This window comes from Schistocerca nitens, chromosome 2 (genome assembly GCF_023898315.1).
Source record: "Schistocerca nitens isolate TAMUIC-IGC-003100 chromosome 2, iqSchNite1.1, whole genome shotgun sequence".
NCBI lineage: Eukaryota > Metazoa > Arthropoda > Insecta > Orthoptera > Acrididae > Schistocerca > Schistocerca nitens.
Window position 1 is genome coordinate 582,499,686 of NC_064615.1, and position 22,340 is coordinate 582,522,025.

Genomic DNA, 22,340 nt, shown 5'->3' on the forward strand with positions numbered 1-22,340 from the left:
GCTAGACCACCGCGGCCGGATAGAGGGAAGTGTGGGTGGTGAAAATTGTAGAGGGAGACCAAGGCTTGAATGCAACAGGCAGATTCAACTGAATGTAGGTTGCAGAACTTAGGCAGAGATGAGGGTTTGACATGATAGGAACTGCGTACAACCAGTCTTTGGGCTGAAGACCACAACAATAACAACATAAAGAAACAGTAGGTTCAAATGGCTCTGAGCATTATGGGACTTAACATCGGAGGTCATCAGTCCCCTAGAACGTAGAACTACTTAAACCTAACTAACCTAAGGACACCACACACGCCCTTGCCAGAGGCAGGATTCGAACCTGCGACCGTAGCGGTCTTGCGGTTCCAGACTGAAGCGCCTAGAACCGCTCGGCCACACCGGCCGGCAAACAGTAGGTGTTTCCAAGTTTATGAGGATGGTATGTAAAATATATTTTCTTATGTATATAATCAATATCTTTTGTATTTGAGAAGCTACTTCTGACAGAAAACTGATTACACATATTGCAATCTTTTGATGATGTCAACATGAATCATCAACTCATTTTGATAAAGTAATGAAGAACATTATACTGCAACTTTACCAATGTGATTTTTGATATTTTCCTTGAGGGCATTCACATTTTCTCAATATAATACACAATGAAACAGCTCTCAGAAGGCTGTGGCCCAAGAGAATAAGTTCTCTTCATTCTACATGTTAATGAGCAATAGTAGTCACTGCTCCTCATAAAGACCATTTGATCTGTCATTAAAACAATGCTTTAAGCATGATGACTCAGCCAAATGGGGTAGGCTTCTTATACCACATTTATATTATGTGGTACACTGTTGTACAAATTTTGAAAAGCTTAATGTTACGACAAAGATAATGTTTTCCTTTTATTTGCTAGGTCACAGAACCTGAAAATGAAGTTTAAAAAATGAAGTTGAAATTTACTAATTTGTTTTCATTTATGAGAATGATATTGCTTGTATCTCACACGCTGGTGGTGGCTGCAGCAGAGCCTTGCACCTAACGCTGTTTGCTTGCCCTGGCCTTCTGGTGAAACATCCATCACTCAATGTGTGGCAGTCTACATGTTAAGAGTGTCCCTTTTTGTCCTGCCTCTGGTGCTGTGTTGCAGCAACATCTGTTTTTATCATCTAACAATATTCAATTAAATGATGACAGCAATCCATTTCCCATTCTACCTTTACTCCACAAGTGAAATATCCCACTGACCTACTCACCTTGTTTATCACTTACATCACAACATTTGGGCTGCAAGTATGATGGCAAAAACAAAAGTTTAGTAAAGTGCTGAATTGCTGTTACTCATAAGGGCACATTAGACCTTCCAACAGTTATTTTAAGTTTTTAGATGTCATGCTTCCCAGAAAACTATTTGAAAAAAATCTTAAAAGATTCCTATGCTGTGTTCTCCTTTCCTTATCGCATTAAATCAAAACGAGTGTCTAACGAGTTCTCTGGTCTGTGAATCACAACCACACTTGCTTTCATTTTTTCAAAACTGAGCCTGGGGATCTTTTGATGTAAGTATGCCATTACATAATTCTTCATAAATCCCAGTTTTATACGTAGTGCTTGAAGCAATATTTTGTTTGGCTGTATCAATGGTTCGAGCACCCAGTTTTTCATTCTAGGAGTTAATGAATGTTTCTTTGGCCAACTTTTATGTGAAAAGTGTACAATATTACTTTGTGTAGCTGGATTGCAGGTCTACTAATATGGCACACAAACTTTCCACTAGCATCTCACATTGTCAATCATGTTTCTCGTATTCAGATATATTTTTTGTATACAGTTCCCATTGAAGCACTTTGATACCTGGCCACAGTGCCAGTGATTACATGATAAAAACATGTACAACGTGATGATACTACACTGTGAGAATTCTAATATGCTCAAGCAGTGCTCCCAACTGCTTGTGCACAGAGCTCAATATTTAAAGATAATTGTGCAATGATGTTTACAATTTTCAAATTGCTCCATTATCTTATTATGCATCTTAATGTTAGTTTTGTATTTAGTGGTACCAAATTAATTTCCATGAAATTTTGTGTGTTGAACAGTGTTGTACATGTGAATATCAGTCTAAAAGTTTCAAGACTGCTGAGTTTATAATCCAATCTAATTTTGTGAAAGGTCAAATGATGTATGACCATTAGAATCAGTTAAAGAAGAAGGGATCAAAGCATGATATTGAATGTTCCATCAATAGAGAGATTATTAGCGAAGGATACAGCCTCCATCATTTGAAATGAACCGTACTCATTCTCCAACAGGCACAGGATCTTACTTTATTTTGACAACAGTATTTGCTAAAAAGGCAGCATGAAGAGACAAACACAGACCATCATGTATTTACAGAGCACACCAGGTCTAGCCATACATGTTATTTTGTTCTCTGAAAAAAAAAAAAAAAAAAAAAACACAACAACCCTTGAACATGCCTTGATTTGCTTGAACATGCCTTGATTTGGGCTCTCAGAAGCACCTGTGACTTCCCATCGAGTTACACTGAATAACCTGTCTTAAAGAGAGAATACTGTGGGAGCTTCAGGGAGTGGCTGGAGATGGTACACTGGTGAAAATGACACAAAGAGACTACACTGAAAGACAAGATGGTCAGTTTACAAAAGAACTGTGACTTGCCTTACTTTCTCAAAACTTTCTGATTGACGATAATTTGTTATACTAAGATATCTTGCATTATATTCTGCAGTACTTTTTCTGCTAAGCATCACGTCCTCAATCAAGGTATTAATTTTCTGATCTAATTCTGTAGTAACTGTTGACTCTGTCTTGTAACTAAAATATAATCTATGTTGATGTTATTAGCAAAACTTAACAATCTAACACAATTTTTGTTACTTACAATCAAAAAGCATGCTCCCAACATCACAGCCTTCATTTTCACATCAAGATCCATTGGAAATGTTATTCCAAAGTAATCAGCATCTGTGAATGCCTCTCTCAAAAGACCTGACCATTGTTTCGATATTTTTCCCACTTGTGAGCTGCCATCCTTGGATAGAATCTGAAAGAAATTCGTAACAAGGTATCAGCACCCAATGATAGTACTCAAAGCACAAAATGCAACAGACTTTACCTTATATCAGTCTGTGAAGTAAAGTTGCACAAAACTGGAAAGTCCTGTTTGGAATACAAACGATGGATGGTGTAGAGGTAATCACTCATTGTATAGCTGAGGTCCTGAGCAGTGGACTAAACTAAGTGTTCAGTCTTGTTTATGGTCCTACCTACTGCTCATCCCACCCGATTATACTATGAGTACTGCATTCTTTGCTAAATGAAGTTGTGGTTTACAAACTGCTGACAGTCTTCTGTAGGTTTCTGCCTTGTAACTCCCAATTCAACACAGTGGAGCAAGAAAAATATCATTATGGTTTGCACCTCATGCATATTACCTCCTTGTGTGACGACTACATGTATATCATGCTGCTTGCTCAAAATAATATCTACTGTGGCAGTCAATGGTTGACTGTGGATTCCTTATTTTATTTGCATGTTTGGAAGAGAGTATAAGAGACCTGTACCTCAAATGCTGAGAAGATACTATTGTCTAGACCAATAATACTGGGATCTGAGTGAGCAATTAAGTTTTAACAAATACCAAATACAATCACATGGTATGTATACACACATATGTATACAGGGTGGTCCATTGATAGTGACTGGGCCAAATATCTCACGAAATAAGCGTCAAATGAAAAAACTACAAAGAACGAAACTCGTCTAGCTTGAAGGGAGAAACCAGATGGTGCTATGGTTGGCCCCTAGATGGCCCTGCCATAGGTGAAACTGATATCAACTGTGTTTTTTTAAATAGGAACCACCATTTTTTATTACATTTTCATGTAGTACGTAAAGAAATATGAATGTTTTAGTTGGACCACCTTTTTCGCTTTGTGATAGATGGCGCTTTAATAGTCACAAACGTATAAGTACGTGGTATCGCGTAACATTCCGCCAGTGCTGACGGTCTTTGGTTCGTGATAAATTATCCGTGTTAAAATGGACCATTTACCAATTGGGGGAAAGGTTGATATTGTGTTGATGTATGGGTATTGTGATCAAAATGCCCAACGGGCGTGTGTTATGTATGCTGCTTGGTATGCTGGACGACACCATCCAAGTGTCTGGACCGTTCGCCGGATAGTTACATTATTTAAGGAAACAGGAAGTGTTCTGCCACATGTGAAACATCAACCACGACCTGCAACAAATAATGATGCCCAAGTAGGTGTTTTAGCTGCTGTCGTGGCTAATCTGCACATCAGCAGCAGGCAAATTGCACGAGAATCGGGAATCTCAAAAACGTCGGTGTTGAGAATGCTACATCAACATCAACTGCACCTGTACCATATTTCTATGCACCAGGAATTGCGTGGCGATGACTTTGAACATCGTGTACAGTTCTGCCACTGGGCACAAGAGAAATTACGGGACGATGACAGATTTTTTGCACGCATTCTATTTAGCAGCGAAGCGTCATTCACCAACAGCACTAATGTAAACCGGCATAATATGCACTATTGGGCAACGGAAAACCCACGATGGCTGCGACAAGTGGAACATCAGTGGCCTTGGCGGGTTAATGTATGGTGCGGCATTATGGGAGGAAGGATAATTGGCCCCCATATTATTGATGGCAATTTAAATAGTATGTATGTATGTATGTATGTATGTATGCTGATTTCCTACATAATGTTCTACTGATGTTACTACAAGATGTTTCACTGCATGACAGAATGGCAATGTACTTCCAACATGGATATCCGGCAAATAGCTCACGTGCAGTTGAAGCGGTACTGAATAGCATATTTCATGACAGGTGGATTGGTCAGATCTGACGTCCCCGGATTTCTTTCTGTGGGGAAAGTTGAAGGATATTTGCTATCGTGATCCACCGAAAACACCTGACAACATGTGTCAGTGCATTTTCAATGCATGTGCGAACATTACGGAAGGTGAACTACTCACTGTTGTGAGGAATTTCATTACATGTATTGCCAAATGCATTGAGGTTAACGGATATCATTTTGAGCATTTATTGCATTAATGTGGTATTTACAGGTAATCACACTGTAACAGCATGCGTTCTCAGAAATGATAAATTCACAAAGGTATATGTATCACATTGGAACAACTGAAATAAAATGTTCAAACGTACTTACGTTCTGTATTTTAATTTAAAATACCTACCTGTTACCAACTGTTCGTCTAAAATTGTGAGCCATATGTTTGTGACTATTACAGCGCCATCTATCACAAAGTGTGGTCCAACTAAAACACTCATATTTCTTTACATACTGCATGAATATGTAATAAGAAATGGGGGTTCCTATTTAAAAAAATGCAGTTGACATCCGTTTGACCTATGGCAGCGCCATCTAGCAGGCCAACCATAGCGCCATCTGGTTTCCCCCTTCAAGCTAGACAAGTTTAGTTCTTTGTAGTTTTTTCATTTGACGCTTATTTCGTGAGATATTTGGCCTGGTCACGATCAATGGACCACACTGTACACATCCTTAAAAAACAATCCGGTACAACTTCTTTCTCTTTTACCCTTGCAAATTTTATTCAAACTGCTATGAGCAAGAGGAATTCATGTATTTATTAAGTAAAAATAAACTGAAAAATGTTAGTTGCAAGTTTCTCCATTATTTGACACTGCTTAATCATCATCTTGATCAATTTTCTGATACTAATTTTGCAACCTTAGAACTGGGAATGACAAAAGCACTTCCGTTCAACAGCCAACAAAGGAAAACTGTTGGTGGTGGAAATTATAAATTCCTATTTACATCCTTTTTAATAGAAACATGTAAAACTTAGAGGTGGAAATGTTGTGGGAGAACATCAGGAGTTGTGTGTCTTAAAAAATAATAAAAATTTAAAAATACAGTTGTCCGAGAATGATAAGAGCAATACTTAATGCTCATTTCCAAGACAAGTTTATATTCTGAAAACGTTAGTAATCTTGACTTTGCACTAACGCTGAACATTCTCAGAAAGAATCTTTCACTCTGCAGATGATTGTATGCTGTTTCAAAACTCCTTGGCAGATGCAAACAGTGTGCCAGACTGGTTTGTTAACCAGGACTTGCCTTTCATGTTTGCCACTGGCTCTTGAACTGGGAACCTTGCCTTTCATGTTTGTCATCAATTCCTGAACTGGGAGCCTTGCCTTTCATGTCTGACACTAAGTTTGAAAACAATATACACTCAGCTGCTTAGTGGAAGCTTCATTCTGGAAACAATCCAAACCTATGACTACGCCATTCCTCTGAAATATCCTTTCTTCCAGGAGGGCTACTCCAGGTATAAAGGAGACTTTTGTAAACTTCAAAGAATAGGATAGAATTACTGGCACAACTGAAACTGTGCTGGTAAATCATAAGTCATGACTAGGTATCTCAGTCAGCAACCACATTGCCTGCAAAAACAAGCTTTCAGGTTTGAGTTACAGTATGGTACACATGTGCTTGAAAGTTTTATAAGTAAAGTTATTTTTCAAAATTAAATTGCACCTCTTCAAGTAATTTGTGTTTCACAGAAAATTAAATAATGATTTATGAATATGGTATGTAACAGAATTGCACATTTCCTTTAATTTGCAGGTTTAAAAAACTGCACTATTCTGCTTTTTTTATATATATATATATATATATATATATATATATATATATATATATATATATATATATATATATATATAAAGCAGAATAGTGCAGTTATATATATATTCGCACACACACACACACACACATATCCATCCGCACATACACAGTCACAAGCAGACATCTGTAAAGGCAAAGAGTTTGGGCAGAGATGTCAGTCGAGGCAGAAGTACAGAGGCAAAGATGTTGTTGAAAGACAGGTGAGGTATGACCGGCGGCAAATTGAAATTAGTGGAGATTGAGGCCTGGCGGATAACGAGAAGAGAGGATATACTGAAGGGCAAGTTCCCATCTCTGGAGTTCTGACAGGTTGCTGTTAGTGGGAATTATCCAGATAACCCGGACGGTGTAACACTGTGCCAAGATGTGCTGGCCGTGCACCAAGGCATGTTTAGCCAAAGGATGATCCTCATTACCAACAAACACTGTCTGCCTGTGTCCATTCATGCGAATGGACAGTTTGTTGCTGGTCATTCCCACATAGAAAGCTTCACAGTGTAGGCAGGTCAGTTGGTAAATCACGTGGGTGCTTTCACACGTGGCTCTGCCTTTGATCGTGTACACCTTCTGGGTTACAGGATTGGAGTAGGTGGTGGTGGGAGGGCGCATGGGATAGGTTTTACATCGGGGGCGGTTACAAGGGTAGGAGCCAGAGGGTAGGGAAGGTGGTTTGGGCATTTCATAGGGATGAACTAAGAGGTTACGAAGGTTAGGTGGATGGCGGAAAGACACTCTTGGTGGAGTGGGGAGGATTTCATGAAGGATGGATCTCATTTCAGGGCAGGATTTGAGGAAGTCGTATCCCTGCTGGAGAACCACATTCAGAGTCTGATCCAGTCCCGGAAAGATCCTCTCACAAGTGGGGCGCTTTTGGGGTTCTTCTGTGGGAGGTTCTGGGTTTGAGGAGATGAGGAAGTGGCTCTGGTTATTTGCTTCTGTACCAGGTCGGGAGGGTAGTTGCGGGATGCGAAAGCTGTTGTCAGGTTGTTGGTGTAATGCTTCAGGGATTCCGGACTGGAGCAGATTCATTTGCCACGAAGACCTAAGCTGTAGGGAAGGGACCATTTGATGTGGAATGGGTGGCAGCTGTCATAATGGAGGTACTGTTGCTTGTTGGTGGGTTTGATGTGGACGGATGTGTGAAGCTGGCCATTGGACAGGTGGAGGTCAACGTCAAGGAAAGTGGCAAGGGATTTGGAGTAGGACCAGGTGAATCTGATGGAACCAAAGGAGTTGAGGTTGGAGAGGAAATTCTGGAGTTCTTCTTCACTGTGAGTCCAGATCATGAAGATGTCATCAATAAATCTGTACCAAACTTTGGGTTGGCAGGCCTGGGTAACCAAGAAGGCTTCCTCTAAGTGACCCATGAATAGGTTGGCGTACGAGGGGGCCATCCTGGTACCCATGGTTGTTCCCTTTAATTGTTGGTATGTCTGGCCTTCGAAAGTGAAGAAGTTGTGGGTCAGGATGAAGCTGGCTAAGGTAATGAGGAAAGAGGTTTTTGGTAGGGTGGCAGGTGATCGGCATGAAAGGAAGTGCTCCATCGCAGCGAGGCCCTGGACGTGCGGAATATTTGTGTATAAGGAAGTGGCATCAATAGTTACAAGGATGGTTTCTGGGGGTAACAGATCACGGATAGCCTGGGCTTCAGCAATGGTGATGTTGGGAGTAGGATTAAGGTTTTTTAAGAAGGATTGAGAGGCAAGGCTGGAAGTCAGAAATTCCTGGAAAGTTTAGAGAGGGTGATTTTGAGGAAGAGGAGGTGGGTCCCGCTGTGACGGAGAACGGAACTGTTCCAGGCAGGGTTCAATTTGGATAGTGTCTTGGGGAGTTGGACCACTAGGAGTAGGATTAGGATCATTTTTCTTCATGGCAAAGTGATATTTCCAGCAGAGAGTACGGGTGTAGGACAGTAAATCTTTGACATGGGCTGTTTGGTTGAATCTGGGAGTGGGGCTGAAGGTGAGGCCTTTGGATAGGACAGAGGTTTCGGATTGGGAGAGAGGTTTGGAGGAAAGGTTAACTACTGAATTAGGGTGTTGTGGTTCCAGATTGTGTTGATTGGAATTTCGAGGTTTTGGGGGGAGTGGAGCTGGAAGTGGGAGATTGAGTGATGGGAGAGACTGGGTCTGTGTGCAATGAGAGGAGGTTGAGGTTTGCTGGAAAGGTTGCGAAGGGTGAGTGAGTTGCCTTTCCGGAGGTGGGACACCAGGAGATTGGATAGTTTTTTGAGGTGGAGGGTGGCATGCTGTTCTAATTCGCGGTTCGCCTGTAGGAGGATGCTCTGAACAGCCGGTGTGGATGTGGGGGAGGAAAGATTGAGGACTTTTATTAAGGATAGGAGTTGACGGGTGTGTTCATTGGCTGAGTTGATGTGTAGGTGAAGGATTAGGTGGGTGAGGGCAATGGATTGTTCAGTTTGGAACTGGTATAGGGACTGATGGAAAGAAGGGTTACAGCCAGAGATGGGAACTTTAAGTGTGAGGCCTTTGGGGGTAATGCCAAATGTCAGACAAGCCTGAGAAAATAAAATATGGGAGTGTAATCTGGCTAGGGTGAAGGCATGTTTGAGGAGGGAATGTAAATAAAACTTAATGGGGTCGTTGTGGGGATGTTGTGAGGGTGACATGGTATTAGAAGGTGGAAAGTGTAGCATGAGGCTGAAATGAAAATGAAAATAAAAATATATGGCGAGAGATAAAGGTGAACTAGAAAGCAACTGGAGATCTGGTGTGAAAAAAGGCGAAAAAGTGTTGGTTATAGTATACTTTCCGGGACTGGATCAGACTCTGAATGTGGCTTTCCAGCAGGGATACGACTTCCTCAAATCCTGCCCTGAAATGAGATCCATCCTTCACGAAATCCTCCCCACTCCACCAAGAGTGTCTTTCCGCCGTCCACCTAACCTTCATAACCTCTTAGTTCATCCCTATGAAATCCCCAAACCACCTTCCCTACCCTCTGGCTCCTACCCTTGTAACCGCCCCCAGTGTAAAACCTGTCCCATGCACCCTCCCACCACCACCTATTCCAGTCCTGTAACCCGGAAGGTGTACACGATCAAAGGCAGAGCCACGTGTGAAAGCACCCACGTGATTTACCAACTGACCTGCCTACACTGTGAAGCTTTCTACGTGGGAATGACCAGCAACAAACTGTCCATTCGCATGAATGGACACAGGCAGACAGTGTTTGTTGGTAATGAGGATCACCTTGTGGCTAAACATGCCTTGGTGCACGGCCTGCACATCTTGGCACAGTGTTACACCATCCGGGTTATCTGGATACTTCCCACTAACACCAACCTGTCAGGACTCCGGAGATGGGAACTTGCCCTTCAGTATATCCTCTCTTCTCGTTATCCGCCAGGCCTCAATCTCCGCTAATTTCAATTTGCCGCCACTCATACCTCACCTGTCTGTCAACAACATCTTTGCCTCTGTACTTCCGCCTCGACTGACATCTCTGCCCAAACTCTTTGCCTTTACAAATGTCTGCTTGTGTCTGTGTGTGTGCGGATGGATATGTGTGTGTGTGTGTGTGTGTGTGTGTGTGTGTGTGTGTGTGTGCGTGTGAGCGCGCGCGCGCGCGCGAGTGTATACCTGTCGTTTTTTCCCCCTAAGGTAAGTCTTTCCACTCCCGGGATTGGAATGACTCCTTACCCTCTCCCTTAAAACCCACATCCTTTCGCCTTTCCCTCTTTCCTGATGAAGCAACCATTTGTTGCGAAAGCTTGAATTTCGTGTGTATGTTTGTGTGTCTATCGACCTGCCAGCACTTTCGTTCGGTAAGTCACATCATCTTTGTTTTTATATATATATTTCCCTCCCTCCCCCCCCCCCCCCCCTCTCTCTCTCTCTCTCTCTCTCTCTCTCTCTCTCTCTCTCTATATATATATATATATATATATATATATATATAGAGGGAAACATTCCACGTAGGAAAAATATATCTAAAAACAAAGATGATGTGACTGATGTGACTTACCATACGAAAGCGCTGGCAGGTCGATAGAAACACAAACAAATGTCTGCTTGTGTCTGTGTATGTGCGGATGGATATGTGTGTGTGTGCGCACGAGTGTATACCTGTCCTTTTTCCCCCTAAGGTAAGTCTTTCCGCTCCCGTGATTGGAATGACTCCTTACCCTGTCCCTTAAAACCCACATCCTTTCGTCTTTCCCTCTCCTTCCCTCTTTCCTGACGAAGCAACCATTGGTTGCGGAAGCTAGAATTTGGTGTGTGTGAATGTGTTTGTTTGTGTTTCTATCGACCTGCCAGCACTTTCGTTCAGTAAGTCACATCATCTTTGTTTTTAAATATATTTTTCCCGCGTGGAATGTTTCCCTATTATATTCACACACACACACACACACATATATATATATATATATAGGGAAACATTCCACGTGGGAAAAATATATCTAAAAACAAAGATGATGTGACTTACCGAACGAAAGCGCTGGCAGGTCGATAGACACACAAACAAACACAAACACACACACAAAATTCAAGCTTTCGCAACAAACTGTTGCCTCATCAGGAAAGAGGGAAGGTGAGGGAAAGACGAAAGGATGTGGGTTTTAAGGGAGAGGGTCATTCCAATCCCGGGAGCGGAAAGACTTACCTTAGGGGGAAAAAAGGACGGGTATACACTCGCACACACACACATATCCATCCACACATATACAGACACGAGCAGACATATATATATATATATATATATATATATATATATATATATATCTGCTCGTGTCTGTATATATATATATATATATATATATATATATATATGTCTGCTCGTGTCTGTATATGTGTGGATGGATATGTGTGTGTGTGCGAGTGTATACCCGTCCTTTTTTCCCCCTAAGGTAAGTCTTTCCGCTCCCGGGATTGGAATGACTCCTTACCCTCTCCCTTAAAACCCACATCCTTTCATCTTTCCCTCTCCTTCCCTCTTTCCTGAAGAAGCAACCATTGGTTGCGAAAGCTAGAATTTTGTGTGTATGTCTGTCGACCTGCCAGCACTTTCATTTGGTAAGTCACATCATCTTTATATATATATATATGGTGTTTCAAAAATGACCAGTATATTTGAAACGGCAATAAAAACTAAACGAGCAGCAATAGAAATACACCGTTTGTTGCAATATGCTTGGGACAACAGTACATTTTCAGGCGGACAAACTTTCGAAATTACAGTAGTTACAATTTTCAACAACAGATGGCGCTGCAAGTGATGTGAAAGATATAGAAGACAACGCAGTCTGTGGGTGCGCCATTCTGTACGTCGTCTTTCTGCTGTAAGCGTGTGCTGTTCACAACGTGCAAGTGTGCTGTAGACAACATGGTTTATTCCTTAGAACAGAGGATTTTTCTGGTGTTGGAATTCCACCGCCTAGAACACAGTGTTGTTGCAACAAGACGAAGTTTTCAACGGAGGTTTAATGTAACCAAAGGACCGAAAAGCGATACAATAAAGGATCTGTTTGAAAAATTTCAACGGACTGGGAACGTGACGGATGAACGTGCTGGAAAGGTAGGGCGACCGCGTACGGCAACCACAGAGGGCAACGCGCAGCTAGTGCAGCAGGTGATCCAACAGCGGCCTCGGGTTTCCGTTCGCCGTGTTGCAGCTGCGGTCCAAATGACGCCAACGTCCACGTATCATATCATGCGCCAGAGTTTACACCTCTATCCATACAAAATTCAAACGCGGCAACCCCTCAGCGCCGCTACCATTGCTGCATGAGAGACATTCGCTAACGATATAGTGCACAGGATTGATGACGGCGATATGCATGTGGGCAGCATTTGGTTTACTGACGAAGCTTATTTTTACCTGGACGGCTTCGTCAATAAACAGAACTGGCGCATATGGGGAACCGAAAAGCCCCATGTTGCAGTCCCATCGTCCCTGCATCCTCAAAAAGTACTGGTCTGGGCCGCCATGTCTTCCAAAGGAATCATTGGCCCATTTTTCAGATCCGAAACGATTACTGCACCACGCTATCTGGACATTCTTCGTGAATTTGTGGCGGTACAAACTGCCTTAGACGACACTGCGAACACCTCGTGGTTTATGCAAGATGGTGCCCGGCCACATCGCACGGCCGACGTCTTTAATTTCCTGAATGAATATTTCGATGATCGTGTGATTGCTTTTTGGCTATCCGAAACATACAGGAGGCGGCATGGATTGGCCTCCCTATTCGCCAGACATGAACCCCTGTGACTTCTTTCTGTGGGGACACTTGAGAGACCAGGTGTACCGCCAGAATCCAGAAACAATTGAACAGCTGAAGCAGTACATCTCATCTGTATGTGAAGCCATTCCGCCAGACACGTTGTCAAAGGTTTCGGGTAATTTCATTCAGAGACTACGCCATATTATTGCTACGCATGGTGGACATGTGGAAAATATTGTACTATAGAGTTTCCCAGACCGCAGCACCATATGTTGTTGAAAATTGTAACTACTGTAATTTCGAAAGTTTGTCTGCCTGAAAATGTACTGTTGTCCCAAGCATATTGCAACAAATGGTGTATTTCTATCGCTGCTCGTTTAGTTTTTATTGCCGTTTCAAATATACCGGTCATTTTTGAAACACCCTGTATATATATATTCCGAGTGCAATAAAACAAGACTTTCAAATAAAAATGCATGTATGAATGAGATGTTACTAGCCACAACTCCAGCTACAGTACTTCATACCTCATCACCAGAGATGGCTTCATCAGTAAAGAATATAAGATGAAGTGTGGCAAAAATATAGGATTGTGTTGCAACATAACATTTCACACATATACACAAGTTTGCAAGTATACCCAACTGTAATCTTTGCTGAAGTATTTGCAGTGAAAGTACAGTTCTTGAAAGAGAAAATTTTCATACAAGACAGAATTATTATTATTATTATTATTATTTAGCAACTGTGGATGTATACATATGGATCACATTCAAGTACATATTCGCAGTCAGTGTAACACAATAATTATTACATACACTACTTAATTATCAAAATATATCTTTTTTAAGGACTGGTTTTCCATCTGAGCTCTTGATATTCATACGGCTGGTTCTCTTTTCTTCAAAGGTCTCTCTAATTTTCCCGCAGGCAGTATCTATATTTTCCCTCATGAAACATGCTTCTAAATCATTACAGTTGTCCTATAGCTATTCCTACTCAATCACCTTTCACTTTCTGTCAATCTCATTTTCTTAAATTTTTGTAGTCTCTTTCAGCAGTTTCATTTGCTGCATTTTGATATTTTCTCCTTTCATCAGTTAAATTCAATATCTCCTGTGTTATCCAAGGATTTGTACTAGGCCTCGTATTTTCACCTATCTGATCCTCTGCTGTCTTCACTACCTCACTCTCAAAGCTATCCATTTGTCTTCTACTTTCTTACTTTCCCCTGTTCTAGTCAACCATTGCCTAATGCTCCCTCTGAAACTTTCAACAACCTCTGGTTATTTCAACTTATCCAGGTCCCAACTACCTAATTTCCTACCTTTTTTCCTAATTTATTTGGCTTTGATCTACAGTTCATAACCAATAAATTTTGGTTGGAGTCCACAACTGCCTCCGGGTAGTTGGTGCAACAATGTTGAGCATCGTGCTGTGGTGGTGTAATGGTTAGCATTTCTGCCTAGCAAGCAAGAAGACCTGGGTTCAAGACCAGGCCACGGCACAAATTTTAATTCATTTCTTCTGCTTCGATCATTATCGTAGATAGTGAAGAGACTTAAATGTCACAGGGAAACATTTAATTGTAAGATCTATAAGATCTCCTACGGTACAGGACTTTCCCATTACGTCCAACGCTGGGGTGCTATTCCAAGGTCAGAGAGCCCTGGCAGTAGTGACAATGTAAGGGACAATGCTCAGTGATCTGAATGGGGGAGTATTTTAGCTCTGGAATATTTTACCCAAGAGGATGCCATCATCGTTTAGCCACACAGTAGAGCTGCATGCCCTTGGAAAATATTATGACTGTATATTCCCCTTGCTTTTCGGCTGTTCACAGTACCAGCATAACAAGACCGTTTTCGTTGATGTTACAAGGCCAGATCATCCAATCATTTAGACAGTTACCCCTGTGAGTACTGAACAGGCTGCTGCCCCTCATCAGGAACCACATGTTTGTCTGTTCTCTAAACAGATACCCCTCTGTTGTGGTGTGCAAAATGTATGAGACAGGTGAAATACTCTCAGACTTCAAGAAGAAAGTAATAATTCTGGTTCAGATGCTGACATTTGTGTAACTTACTGAACTATCAGTTTAATAAGTCATGGTTGCAAAATACTAAAATGAGTTCTTTAGAGAAGAAGACTGGAAAAACTGGTAGAAGCTCACCTCAGTGAAGATCAGTTTGAATTCTAGACAAATGTAGGAACGTACAAGGCTATACTGACCCTACGATTTATCTAAGAAGACAGGTTAAGGAAAGGCAAATCTATGTTTATAGCATTTGTAGATTTAGAGAAAGCTTTTAAGAAAGTTGACTGGAATCATCTCTTTGAAACTCTGAAGGTAGCTAGGGAGCAAAATGCTATTTACAGCTTGTACAGAAATCACATGGCAGTTATAAGAGTTGAAGGGCATGAAAGGGAAGCAGTGATTGAGAAGGGCGTGTGACAGAGTTGCACCCTATACCCAATGCTATCCAATCTGTACACTGAGCAAGCAGTAAAGGAAACCAAAGAACAATATGGAATAGGAATTAAAGTCCAGGGAGAAGAAATAAAAACTCTGAGGTTCACAGTGATTCTGTCAGAGGCAGCGAAGGACTTGGAAGAACCGCTGAATGTGTGGACAGCATCTTGAAAGAAGCATATAAGATGAAAATTAACAAAAGCAAAACATGACTAATTGAATACAGTTGAATTAAATCACTTGATGCTGAGGGGATTAACTAGGAAACAAAACACTTAAAATAGTAGATGAATTTTGTTATTTGGGCAGACAATGGCTGAGGTAAAGAGGATATAAAATGCAGACTGGCAATGGCAAGAAAACCTTTCCGAGGAAGAGAAATTTGTTAATCTCAAATATAGATTTAAGTGTTAGGAAGTCTTTTCTGGAAGTATTTGTCTGGAGTGTAGCCATGTTTGGAAGTGAAACATGGGCAATAAATAGTTTAGACAAGAAGAGAATAGATGCTTTTGAAATGCAAGGATGTAGGTTGCAGTAGTTATTCAGAGATGAAGAGGCTCGCACAGGATGGAGCAGTGTGGAGAGCTGCATCAAACAGGCTTTTAGACTGAAGTACATGACAACAACAACAACACCACAATTTTTAAATACAATAACACCATATATAATAAGACATTTTGTACATCCTTGACAACCTATCTACACACATTCTATTTCTGTTTTACCATACATAAGAACACGTCTTGAATTTATTCCCTCTCTATCTATGCACCTTTTAATTTCATTGCATTGTATGCTAATTTCTAATTTTTTGCATTTAGTGTTAGTTATTGATTGAATAGAAAGGACTTTCTACAAGGATTAGTTTTATTGTTTGCTTAAATTTCTCTTTAAAACTAATATTTGAAATATGAAATGGTGAACAGTTGTAGAGCTTTATTGTCATATAAGCACTAATCCTTTCAAGTTTAGCTGTGTATGTTGCAGAACTCTTTAACTTTATACTGTTTCTGGTAGCATGGTTATGTATATCTTCATTTTTATTGAACTTTTTTGTATATTCCCATGCAAACAGTAGTACGAGGGTAATCCCAAAAGCAAGGTCTCCTATTTTTTATAAGTACATAACTCTGTTTGCGTGGCAGTTGGTCACACAGTTATGAAGATTGCTTCAAACACTGTGTGTAAACATGTGCACGCCGCGATAGGCGCTCAGACTTGGCTTGGCAGCCATTGAGAATGGAGCTCCCATTGGATGTTACTGCCAAGTGCGAATTGTGCATAGTTATTTGGTTTTTGAATGCAAAGGGCACTGCGCCAATTCATGGAAGTGTATGATGAGTCGTGCATGGATGTCAAAAACGTTCATAAGTGGTGTAGAGAGTTTGCAGCTGGTCGGACCGAAATTCACGATGAACAAAGGAGCGGGAGACCGTCAATTTCTGAGGAGACAGTGTTGAAGGATGAGCAAAGCATGCATGAAGATCAGTGAATCACACTGGATATTCTCTGCATGTTGGTTCCTGAGGTTTCCTGAAGCACCACTCACAGAATTTTAACAGAAACACTGAATGACTGGAAGGTGCACGCAAGATGGGTGCCACGCATGCTGACTGAGGACCACATGCAGCCAGTTGATGCTTCCCGTGCATTTCTTCACTGCCTTGCAGCTGAACAGGACAACTTTCTGGACTCAATTGTCATGGGTGACGAAACCTGAGCATACCACTTTACACCTGAAAGAAGAAAGGTGAATGAAGAGGTTCATAACTTTCTGAATAGCATGGCAGAGAGCTGGTATGACACGGGCATGCAAAAACTGCCAAAGTGTCTACAAAAATGCATCGACAGAAATGGTGATTATGTCGAAAATAGCTAAATGTTCAAGCTGTAAACTGAAGTACATCATTGTAGAAATAAACAGGTCTATGTACTTATAAAAAAATAGGAGACCTTACTTTTGGGATTACCCTCATATTATACTGTAGAAACTTATACTGTAAAATGGTCTTTTGAATAGATGCCTACAGCTATTTGCTCTTCTAGAATTAGCCATTATTATGATAGTTATCTCTTGCAGTTTGGAATTTTTGTTTGCATCACTCAACTGACCGCATATTTGTATTCGGTAGTTGATGATAGCACTGAAGTATGAGAAATAATAACTGATATATTGATGCTTTATCTGTAATTATTAACACCAATACACAGCACACATATGGAGTTCCAACAAGATTGTGTAAACTAATCATTTTCATGTCTTTACTGAGTGCTGTGACACTAATGAAAGTTTTATTTCAATACAGTGTTATGATCACATAATAAACTAGCCCCAAGAGTAGTTGATCAATATAACTGATCAGTGGAGCATATTATAATGTGTTGAATAGATCACTATTCAGTTTTTATGGAGATGTTATTTTATACCCAACAGATGTGGCTGCTGAATGTATGTGTTGTAATACAGATGAGACACATAAAGCAAAGATATCAGAGAGATGATTTACCATAATCTTTGCACACAATGCTGTACATTTAGATGATTTTTCTTCACGAGAGTGTTAGATCTGTTATTCTCATAGCAGTATATTTTATGATAGAATGTTGCCATACTAATTGTTCACCTTAAGATGACTCTCATCTGGGGGCTGACATAAGTAGCTATTTTGATAGGAACAGAACATCTTCAGTCAGCACCAACAACAGTCTTCAGTGTACCTACATGTATGTAAACAAAAGCACGTGGAGATTAAGTCCCAGAAATGTTTTATGTACTAGAGTTTAAAATTGTTGAAATTTACTGATATGTTCAATGAAGATACTCTTAGTACACAGCTAAGGTTGACAGCAATTAGAATTTGTTGTATATGTGTTAGAGTTCATCCACTATCTTCCAACTTGAATGGAAATGGCAGCTCCCACCAGCCACCACACCGATAAAGTGAGAGTAGTCTTAAGAACGAACAAGTAGGCCTAATAAATAATGGCATACATCTAGTTTTATTAGTTATATAGGAATATTACTTAATTAATTGTTGTTTCCAAGTTACCAGGACAAAATCAATCCTTGCTGTTGTAAAATTGACAACAGGGATACAGAATGTATTGGAGGCTACTTCTGCTGGTAAAGCTGGCATCTAATGTAACTAAAATCAAATTTGCATACTTTTTTGTGGTACAGTACCTGTGATTTTCTGTAAGACGGTCAATAAAATACATTCTGCGAAATTATCACAAAAATTTAACATGCAGCCTTTTTTGTTTTGTGCACAATGCTGAATGCATTTTGAATGGCTTTATAATATTTCACTACCTAATATTTTTCCCACTTCAGGCAGCAGAACTTCAGCTCATGACAGCATGTATCTTCAATTAGTACATAGCAAATTATGAATCTTCCACACTGTATCAATACAAAAGACTTTGATGTGGATTTTGAACCCTGCCAGAAATTTGGATGGGATCAGATTTACCAGTAATGACTCGTCAGCTAGTCTGGTGCCCTATCTGATGAAGGAAATAATGTAGATAAATGACTTTGTGAAGAAAAAAGAAGTAGGGTTATACGACACTGTTAAGTGGGGAAACTGAAGTTTCAATGTGTAGCATGAATCGTGTGTCTCCTTTTTAAATGTTTACCATACGTGACAGTGATAAGTATGTGTAGACTGTAGTGTCTGAGATGAGGACATGGAGCAATTCGCCAAACACCACTGAACAGCACCAAGGGAGCCACTGAGCTTAATGTCTCGATTCAAGGATGGAATGTCATCAAAATTGATTTGGTAACAGAACCCACATGGCATAACTGTGAAATATCTAGAATAGGCTCATACAAGAATTGTCCTGGTGGGCGCAAGGCAGGGTAGCTCACCACCCCGTGTGTTGCTAATGTTGGCATAGGAGCAAGAGAGAGTTGTGGAGCGAGTGAAACTGCACAGCACTGCTCTGTGCTGGACTGTCCAACAGTCAGATTCAACATAAACAAAATAACAGAAGAAGCGCACTCTGTAAAAGTGGTCGATGAGTGGTAAAACAAGCAAACCATTTATTAGTTAGGTAACAATTAAGGTTTGTGTGGCAGAATTACTACGCAAAGCTTTAGAAAACAATTTCCAAAACAAGAATCAAAGAACGACTTAGAATTTTTCTGACCTACAGGCTGATTCTATTAGTATTGCACATGCATACTAGTCATATGTACACTAGGTGTCTTCTGAAAGATGTATCAGTTTCTTAAATGAACTGGTGTCATCAACATTCTATTTTAGAAATAATTTTATGCAAAGGATACAGAGTCTCATTCTTACTGTCAGTTGTTGCAAGTAAATATTTTTTGTTGTACTTCATGTTACAGCTTTTTGTATCCCTTTTGAGAGTTTAGACATCAGATCCTTAGTTTGCTGTTTTGTACACAATAATTTTAATTGACCAAGTTTGAAAACTTATTAAAAAAATAGAAATAAGGTTATAAAGACCTTTCATCCTTACAGTCAATACTGTTAAAGAAGACAACAAACATTTTACAAGTTTTTCATTTTCAAGGTAATGATTTTGTCTAGGTTTGGTACAATATTGTGGGAGATTGCTAACCTCAAAGAAATAGTCAAATTTTTATCGCTAAGTAGTGTACAGCTCTTAGTTTCAGTAATCTTTAAAAGAGGGAAAAAGCGCTCACAAACATATGTGGAACCAAAATACTTTTCTTGTGGAAAACAGCTGTAAAAGTAATCTGAAGTTTTACACATAAGAAAGAGGTCTTTCAGGCGGATGCCGCACTGCTGGTCAATCAGATCTAGTTGAAACACTTATGAGACATCCTCTGCCCGAAGGGAAAACAGGCAAACAAATATATCTAAGTCTGGCTGAAGCTCACTTATCTCCAAAAATCTGTTTTCAAACTCTTCTTGTAATCCACAAATGATCTAAACATAATCTGAAAAATCCCCATCTTCTTTAACACTATCTAATGCAGGGAAGTGTCCACAATTCTCTTCACACAACTGTTTTTCCCACAAAATAGTTTTTTTTTAATGCTTGGATCATCTGTACTAAATCAACAGCAGAGTGATTTTCACCTCGGAGGGAAATATTTAAATGACCAGTTAGATCACTCAAAAAAGCCAAATTCACCACCCACTTAGAATTATGAAGTAATTCTTCTGGATGTCATTTCATTTTCAAAAATGTATTGATTTCATCCCTCAAGGAGAAAAACCGATGAAGCACCTTCCCTCTGCTCAGTCATCTTACTTAGGTGTGGTAGGGGATGTCCTGGTATTCTGCTTCGATATCAGCCAGAAATTCTTTAAATTGGCAATGGTGAGTCCATGTAAGCGAAGATAATCAACCATTCGAACAACTGTGTCCATAATATTTTTTATGTTGACAATCTTCGCACAAACTGCCTCCTGATGTATCAGACAATGGACTGCCATGAATAAGGAACAGCTGACTTCAGGCATTTTTGACCTGACATAACCCAGGAATCCAGTGTGTATCCCTTGTAGGGCAGGGCTCCATCTGTTGTTACGCTGGTCAGGCATTCCCATTTTAAACCCATTAACTTGAACACATTTTCCATGGCTAGAAAAATATCCGAACCCGTGGTCTAACATTTCTGATGACTAAGGGTGTGTGAGTGTAAGTGCAAACTTCCCACTTCTCTTACACAAGTTGACATAGTTGAGAATGCTCAGCCGATCTTCTTCTCTGGATAGCCGGCTTCTGGAATCTCTACAAACTTCTTCTCCGAAGAATGATGCTAGTCACAGGAACCTTTAAGACTCTCTCTCTCTCTCTCTCTCTCTCTCTCTTTGTGAATAATGAGGAACTCAAATAATACTTTTCAACAACTATCGGTATGTTTGAACTTCCACAAAGAACAAAATACACACTTCTCACATAAACAATTGACTTCTTGTAAGTCACCCGTGTCATCTCACATTAGAAACAATTAAGTTTCATTTACAACAGAGTTGGCTTTATAACCACGACTCTATTATACAGGAATCATACACACGTCTTGCCTCTAGCAAGTTCAAGTTAAAAGTTACTAAAAATCTTTTTTCACTCAATTGTTCTTTCGTGACTAACAATAGTCACAGTTACATAACAACACAGAATAACACAGAAGTTCCTTGGTGCTGCCGTGTGCCTTCATTACGACTTCCATGAACCGACCGACAAGTACTTGTTGGTGCTGTTCGATCGCCGTGTCTACCGTCTTTGTATGACAAACTTCAAACAGTAGATAGGGTTCCTTTCTCCCACTCACATTTAAAATATCGTGTGTTCAAGATGGTAGAAGGCCGAGTGATTCTAGAATTTGCACAGAAATTCTCGAAACACTACAGTGGTTGTGTCTTTTAATGGTATAAGGTCGAGAAATTCTTTGGCGACACACAGATTGCCATTGACACTCCGAATGAATATGACGAGCTGTGTCCACAATGTCCGTGGACTCATCAAGAGCAACAGAAAATGAAAGGAAGTGTGTTGCTCTCTTATAACTGCTGCTCCATATCCGAGGCCATATCCTCGACTTGGTGAGCAACACTTTGAGATGAAAGAGCTATTTTTTAAAAATTTTCTGTGAGGTCTGTTAGACAAATACATGCTGCCAAGTCGACCAGACAATCTCTGATGAGATTCTCAGCTGCAAAGGGTTTCCCTGCTTTCACAATTCTCAGCAAGCATTTGTAACTTACACGCAAACTTTGCCCACCTATTTTCTGCTCCTACCATGGAAAAAAAAGAAAAAAAAATCCTTACAACTTTACAATTTTTCTCCCAGTTCCTCTGAAAAGCGGTCATAGACACTAGCAAGGACAGCAAAATGTGGTTCCAAAATAAATTTTTATCTATTGGAATATCTGTGTTTTAATTAATTGAAAACATTGAGCAAACTATAACATTTGTTTTCCCATCCACCAAAACACAAATACACAAAAACACAGAA

General features: G+C 40.2%; 1 protein-coding gene across 2 annotated transcripts in view; it reads right to left on the minus strand.

The window, feature by feature from the left end:
* Nucleotides 1–22,340, minus strand: part of LOC126236646 (phospholipid scramblase 1) — a 149,033-nt gene that overhangs the window by 20,476 nt on the left and 106,217 nt on the right. For both annotated transcript variants that reach the window (XM_049946106.1, XM_049946105.1), the window contains exon 7: nucleotides 2,891–3,052. In XM_049946106.1, the coding sequence (XP_049802063.1) occupies nucleotides 2,891–3,052 (162 nt within the window). The remainder of the gene's footprint in view (nucleotides 1–2,890; nucleotides 3,053–22,340) is intronic.